General features: G+C 30.8%; 1 protein-coding gene across 1 annotated transcript in view; it reads left to right on the top strand.

The window, feature by feature from the left end:
* Window positions 1-8,111, top strand: part of LOC106457818 — a 25,429-nt gene that overhangs the window by 12,491 nt on the left and 4,827 nt on the right. The window contains exons 5-6 of the mRNA XM_013917268.2: window positions 2,935-3,424; window positions 6,350-6,439. Of these exons, the coding sequence (XP_013772722.1) occupies window positions 2,935-3,424; window positions 6,350-6,439 (580 nt within the window). The remainder of the gene's footprint in view (window positions 1-2,934; window positions 3,425-6,349; window positions 6,440-8,111) is intronic.

Here is an 8,111-nt window from a genome sequence, read left to right as displayed (position 1 = left end):
GCAAGTGATATGATGATCAAGCCTCTGGACTTTTGGAAAACCGTATTGTTCTCAGACGAATCAAGATTCGCTCAATTTTCGGACAGTGGAAGGATATGGGTCGGGAGAATGCCTCACCAAGAGTTTTGGCTCAACAGATTGCAGCCAACTGTGAAGCATGGTGGTTTCAGCGTGATGGTTTTGGGAGTTGTTTGGGTTGTTGGGAGAACGAGCTTAGTGGAGTGCGTTGGCAACATAAATTTTGCGAAATATGTCGAAGTATTGGAGGAAGGACTCTTGCCACTTTATTCCTCTGGTTTCGTGGACAAGAACACAACGTTGTTCCAGGAAGATGGAGCACCGTGTCACACTGCTAGAAACACCCAAAGGTGGCAGGAAGAAAATGGTATCTAGAAGTTGCCCTGGCCGAGCCAATCTCCTGACATGAACCCCATCGAAAACCTCTGAGCCATACTCGACTGGCAAATCAAGAAACAACCAAAAAAAACCAACTTCGAAGGGCGATCTACTCCAAGTTTTGAAGCAAGAGTGGGCGAAAATCCCACAATCTAAAATTGACGAGATTATTTTCACAATGCCCCAAAGGATCAGCGAACTCCACAAAGCGAAAGGAAGATCTACTAGATATTAATTAAATTATAAATATATCAATTCATGTGAATATGGCTGAAAAATGTAATTTTTTCTGAAAAGGTGGTGTCTATTTACTTGTGACCACGCTGTGTACATGTATTCAGTGTACTTTATGAATGGAGTGAATTCCATCTTTTAATTACAGTAAATACGAGTACAATAGCCTTTCGTACATATTTCCTACTGAATTAAAGTAATACTTCTTGTATTATATAGATGTATATAGAATTCTTAACATTTCAAAACAGAAGTATTTTATTCTAATTTATATGTAGGGTGTTTGATGCTTTGCTTGTGGTAGCTAGCAGCATGTTTCTTGCAATGACTGTATAACTACATTCCGCTACATACAAGGTTTAATAAAGTTTACAGAATTTTAAAGTTACATGGATAGTTTCGTGCTAAAACAGAGAATGATGTGTTACACAGCTTCTGATTGGATATTACTGAATGAAACTATGCTTACGTGACATGAAAATCCTTCATAACTTTTGCAGCTTTAATGAGAATGGAATGATTAAAAGCCTCACAGAATATATCTGCTACCAAAGTTTGTGTTTGCAACATACCTTAAAATTTTCAGGGGGTCATCTCTTACAGAAAATCGAGTCAAACTTTTCCTTAAAGGAGGTTGAACTAAATGTGAAAATTTAGCTTATTTTTCCTCCTAGACTACAAATGTCATACATATTTTGTTATCCATTTAACAACAGATGATTGTTAATTATCTTAAGGAGTTTCAAGTAATGTCAATTAAAGCAACCTCATTTATTAAAACTGAATACCTAATTAAATATACTGTGGTGATTGTAAACCATAATATTATTTAGTTTATATATCTTATTAAATATAAATTATATGTAAAGAATTCAATAATGAATCTTTTAAAAAGTACAAAATCATATGCTGCATATCAGTCAAACTTCAGCTGATTGTTTTATAATTCAGTAATTCATGTATTTTACTATAAACTTTATTACACATGCAATGGAACAACTTACCTCTCACTGTTGATGTGTTTATATATATTTTGGCATTTAAAAATAAGCTCTGTTGTTTTAAGTATAAAACACTATGAAGCAGCAGTAGCTACATTTGAAAGCCCCAAATCATATTGATTTTTATTACAAAATTAAGAACAAGCTGAAATATTATGTCCATACATATAAGATAAGAAGATATATATTTGTTAGGTCAGTGTATACAGGTACTTGTTTAGAACATGCAAAGATTGGGTCAATAATTGCTATCACTGGTATAGAATAGATAAAGGTTGAGTCTGTATGTACAGGATGATTCTAAAGAAAACTGTATTTAAAATGATTCAATCTTGAAAACTACTTGTTCTAAAGAAGCAAATATTTCACCAAGGGCATATTGAAAATAATATATACAGTTTTCAGTAACTTCTGATCAAAGTGAGCTGTCTACATAGAACAGAAATAACAATTTGGTTCATCACTGTACTTAATAATTTTAGGCTTAATCCTAATAATATCTCGAGGTTTGGCCAGCAAAATATATTGCTAAATCTATATACTAAGCTAACAATGGAATATATATGTGTGAAAAATGAAAGCAAATCAATACTGGTAATTAATTTGGAAGACAGAATGAAATATAACTTTACCTAGACATATACAAAAGCTAGTAGATTTTTTACCATTTCTGATTCCTTAGAAAAACATTACACCAATAAGGAACTTCTCAAGTTATATTGCTTTACTCTGAACATTTCTTGGATAAAAGACTAATCATAAAATTGTTTTACAGTTTAACTGTTGAAAGCTAGCAAAGCATTAGAGGCCAGTAGGCCTAAAATTTGTGATAAAGATCATGTAAAATGCAAACGTTTTTTCTTCCACCTTCTTCTTAATTTGTCCATTTCAGATTCAGAATCAAAGGTGTGTAAAAATAAAATTTCAACATCTTTTTTTTTGTCTCCCACAAATTACTGCCCTAGAAGTCTTTTGTTTAGTACTAGATCTCATCAGCTTGGTAGGATAATGAGAAACAAAAGATTCTTTTAAACACTATTTATATATATATGTATGTAGTGTAATACATACCTCATCATATATGTAACTAGTAACTGAATGTATGTATATTTGGGAAGAGTTATTTGTTATAGTAAATTTCTTTTAATATCAGTGTATTTTTATAGCACTTACAGAATCCTATGCTAAACTTGTATTGCCATGTTCGTACTATACTTGACAGCTTTTAAGTGCGAGTTAAAATTTCTTTTGCTGGAAATTTATTCCAACTAAAAATTTTTCTTTTTTCCTCATATAATTTCAGCTAGAACTAATTTCTAGGTTCCAACAAGTGGCAGACTGTAATAAATCTTCCAGGAAAGAAAATCCTAAAAATGCACACAAATCACGACTTGCAACCAAGATCAACAGAGATGAAATTAACAAAAACTTTTCTAAAAAACTGAAAGAACCGGTTAATAATGCAAGCAATTCATCAACTGGAAAATCTGAAGCTGATGTCTCAGAGCAAAAGAATTCTAAATTTAAAAATATGGATGCCACTGAAAATCTTTCCCTCTCAAAAAATGTAAAATCAGAGAGACACTTGTTGCAGTCCTTGTCAGCTTTAAGTTTGGATACTGCAGAAACTTCCAACTCAGCAAAAGCAGTTCCAGCTCGTACTGAACTCAATATTTCAAAGACAAAAGATAAAGAAAGAAGTTCTTTAACAACTGCAAAAGATGATGATGATGATTTGGAATTTCTTCTGTCTTTAAGTACACCATCAAATAGCAGTATTTTTTCTGTTAACAGTAAGTATTAAGTTATATTTATAGCACTTGTGATATTTTGATATTTTTGTTCATTATTATTATCAAATCAACCATAAAATTTATGTGTGACTCAAAAATTTTACAGTGGTAAAAAAATCAACAATCATATTATGTGTTGGTGAAAATCAGGGGCCTAAACTATACACCATGGGTAGCTTAAAGTGAGTGAGAGTTATGTTGCAGTCATGAAGGACACTTAGTATATTTGAAAAGTGTTTTATCTTTATTGGAATAATATAAAACATGTACATAAGAAATTATTGATAAAGTTAATGTATTCGCAAAAGTCTCATACTGTTTTTCACACGTTTTATTCAGCAGATTCTGATTAAGTTCATCCAGATACATACTCATTAAATATAATCTCAACTACTAGAAATTCTTTTTAGAAGCCTGAACAGTTTTTTTACCAATTTCTCAAAACATTTCAAAGTTTATTATTATAATTTTTAAATGTTTAGTTTTGAAAGCTTAATTGGATAACTATTAAGATAGGAAATTATCACAATATCAGGATAGGAGTTTAGAAAAGATTAGAAAAAGTTTAGAAATGATCTGATTTTAGTGAGTTATAAATTAATTCTATTAGATAATAGTATTTTCATCTTTCTAATACTGTATTTCTGTTAAAATCCTAAATAATATTCAACGTTAAACTGGTACACAATTAAAAACATTTTATTTAGGCCTATCTATGGACTTCAACTTTTTGAAGGCCTAAATAAAATGTTTTTAATTGTGTACCAGCTTAACGTTGAATATTATTTATGATTTTAACTTTATATACATAAATCTTTTTAATGCAAGTTAAATCAAAGGTTTTCAAGTGATCTGTAATGGATGTTATATTAGTCTAGTGTAAATTTTAAAGGTTTTATGAAAGTTTCAGTTTAGTTTACATTATTTACAGGGCTGTTTAATACTTTGATATTTAAAGAGCTTAAAGAATTTTTAAGATATATTTTTGTAGAGGAGATGTATCTCTTGTTTTTGCATACAGGTCATTCGCAGAAACAACACTAAAACATTGAGGAAATATTCTTAAAAAAAATTAAAAAGTGGGTCCTCACTACATAGAAAATTAAGGCTTAAACACGGATTCCTTATTACAGGAAAAGCATGGAGTTGTGTATACTTGATTCCCTAAACAATAAATCCTTAGATAAGATTGAGACACTATGAACCAATTGGGGTGTGTGTATTTGTGTGTATATATATATTTACATATATGGTGAAGGATGAAAGAGTATATTATTAATATCTAAAACTATCGGTACTTGGTGCAACTCTATAATTGTGGAATTGAAGAAAACAAGGACACTGACAATTGTATGTTTCACAAGTATTTCATATTTTACAACCATGGTTTCACCAGTAAAGGAATCATCAGATACAGACTGAATTAGCTTGTAAACAGGTATGTATATGTTCAACCAAAGAACTGGAAGTAATTTTGACATTCACTCTGAGATAAGTGTGGTGAGAAGTGGGAAGGAGCTTACATTGATCTGTTCATTAAGAATTTTGTATGAATTTGTTTTTAAACTTCTATTTATTTCGAAAATTTCCAGGTTATTTAATTGTTTTTTTTTTGTCTTTTTCATCATCATATAAAATTTTGTAGTTTTGGTGTTTAGTTTCCTTAAGGTGTGATGCAGAAGTTGAGTATATTTTTCCCAATTTCCAGCTTCGTAAATGTTCTCTAACTTTTGTTGTTATGGAACATCTTATCTGACCTACATGTACACTATTGCAGTTTTGACATGTTTTATCTTTGTTGTTACACAACATTTTGCATAGGTTGTCTACAGTAGAAGGCTGGTTTATAGATTTCTTTGTTTAGTCTGTGATATATTTTGTGAGAAGGTTCCCAATGTAACTTATTTTACACCATTTCTTTCTGTTTTTTATTGTCATTTGGTACAGTATGTGGGTATATTGATTTTAAATTAATGCTCTTTATTTTTTAAACAACAATATGTCAATTAACTTAGTTGTATAACCATTTTTGATGGTAATTTGTTTTTTGTTTTTGGTTCAGTTTTATAATCTTCAGATAACAAGGGTAAAATGCTAAGCCATATCATTTGTGTCAGTTTACAATAACTTTGAAAATAACCACTATTATTAATGTTTGCTTTAGACATTAGTAAACCATACCATTTGTTTCAGTTTACAATAATTTTGGAAATGAACACCATTATTGATGTTTGTTTTACACATGAGTGAACTGTTAAACTTATTTCAGTTTACAATAATTTTGGAAATAAATACAACTATTAATGTTTTCTTTACATATGAGTAAACCATACCATTTGTTTCAGATTACAATAATTCTGGAAATGAACACCATTATTAATGTTTACTTTACAAGTGAGTGAACCATACCATCTATTTCAGTTTATGGTAATTTTGGAAATAAACATCAATATTAATGTTTGGTCCACATAACGTCTATAGGTAATGCGATATAAGTTAATTAGCGACTTAAATATAGATCTTAAATATCTGGTACTTGTATGAATTTATGATCCAGGGGGCACATTAACCCAACAGTTACATCGAAGAAGTTTTATAACACAACTTTATTGCTTTTATTTTGAACTCTCTCTCTCTCTCTCTGTTTATTACATATTATGGAGTTATAAAGATAAACACTTGTATGGTTATTCTTTAATTGTATATCTACACCTTGATATAAATATTTTTTGTAGTTAAATAATGTAGTTTGTTAAATTATACTTTGTAGATATTTTTTTAACTAGTAATACTCTTTATGAAATTGTCATTTTTTATAAATTTGTATTTTAAATTTATAATGCAATATTCCTATCATTTGGTGTTCTAAGTATAAAACAATGCATCAAAGTAATAAGATCAAAATATCACCCTCTTTATTTCTAGATTCAAAAAAGACTTCACCCAATATTGCAAGTTCTTCATTCTCTGTTCTTCGCATTGGTAATGAAGAAAGTGCAAGAACAAAGAACACCGGTAAGTTTTTAGAAATTTTATTTTACTCATTCACTCCCAGTCATTGCCAAGGCACATAAGCCTTTTGTGCTTCTTGTAAAACTGTTTAATCATTGAAAAATTACGATGTTAGTTTATTGTTTCTTGGTGTTCTAGAATTCATGTGTATATTTGAACTTAGATCCATTAGTTTAAATTCATCTTATACTTTATAGATATAAGGAGGTTATAATATAAATCAGGCTAAATTAAATATGTTTTATTATTAATGTTACGTATATTGTTCTAATAAATTAACTTCTATATAATTAAAGATAAACTTTATTACTTTAGTGTGAAGACAAAGTAGTGATAAAATTATATAATTGATTCTTAAATGTTAGGCCTAACAGTAACAGTGTTAACAATAAACTACTGGTATTTGGTACTGAGTATTATTATTATCGCTTTCAGGCTATAACACTATAAATACAATGGTTAAGACTATTGTAGGGGTTAAGCATTTGCAGTTTGTTAGGTGTAATGGGTGCAAGGAGTGGGTTTTGTTTGGGAACTCAGGACTGGAATGTACTTATAAGGAAGCTAGTAATGAAGATATGAAATTTTTATGTAGAGTGTGAAGGTTGGAGGAAAAGTTAAAGGCAATCATGACTAAAGTAGAGGCAACAGATAAAGAGAAGTGTAGATTGTGAAAAATGGCAGTGGGATTTCAGGAGGAGCTTGACTTTTACATGCAAGGAATACATCAGCTAACAATGACTTTAAGGAAGTTAGAAAGAGTACTATTAGGGCTAAAAGTGGTGAATTTATTTATAATGAGCCTATTCTGTTGAGCAACAAATTTCAGCCCTTGGCTTCTGCAGATGGGGAACTATTGGAGGGAAGGAAAACAAAAGGGTCAGAGAAGGATGTGGATGATAAGGAGGCTATAGTTATAGGTGATTCCTTAATAAGGCATGTGGATAGAATAGTCTGTGGGGGTAAATAAGGAGAAAATAATAAGATTATGCTACCCAGGGGCACAGGTGGAGAATATAACTGACAGAGCAAGAGATATAACAAAGGTGGCTATCAGAGGTGCAGTTTTTGTAGTGCATGTTGTAGGGGCTAATGATGTAGGGAAAGGTAGGTCAGAGGAGCTAATTAATAAATATAAGGGGTTGATAAAGGCACTTAAAGAAAACGGCCATAACTTAATTTTGTCAGGGATACTGCCCAGAATTAAATGTGGGGATGAAGTTATAAATAGGTCATTAGGGCTAAATGCTAAGCTTAGATTAGTATGTAAGGATGATTAGATTGGCTGATTGGACTTGTGGGATCAGTTCAGTGGGAGAAGGGAGTTTTTTGCAATGGATGGTTTAAATTTAAATAGAGTAGGGGCTGACTTGTTTGCTAAGGTTATTAACTCAGCTGTAATGGAAGTTTTAAACTAGGACTAGACAGTGGTGAGAGCCAGGAAAAACTGAATGCAAAAAAGAATAAGAGGCAGAGAAAAGTTTAGCATAGGAAATGAGTATAGAAGTAGTTATAAGGATAGGCTTAATTGCTACTATTGTAATGCTATAAGTATAAGAAATAAAATAGATGACTTTAGAGCACTGGTAGAAATGGAGATTTTGATGTGATGGGAATAACTGAAACATGGTTAAACATACATGATTTTGATGACAGACATTTTTTCACTGATTGG

Source organism: Limulus polyphemus, unplaced genomic scaffold, assembly GCF_000517525.1.
Source record: "Limulus polyphemus unplaced genomic scaffold, Limulus_polyphemus-2.1.2 Scaffold377, whole genome shotgun sequence".
Classification (NCBI taxonomy): domain Eukaryota; kingdom Metazoa; phylum Arthropoda; class Merostomata; order Xiphosura; family Limulidae; genus Limulus; species Limulus polyphemus.
The sequence above is the reverse complement of the archived record's forward strand: the minus strand, read 5'-3'. Positions and strand labels throughout refer to the sequence as shown.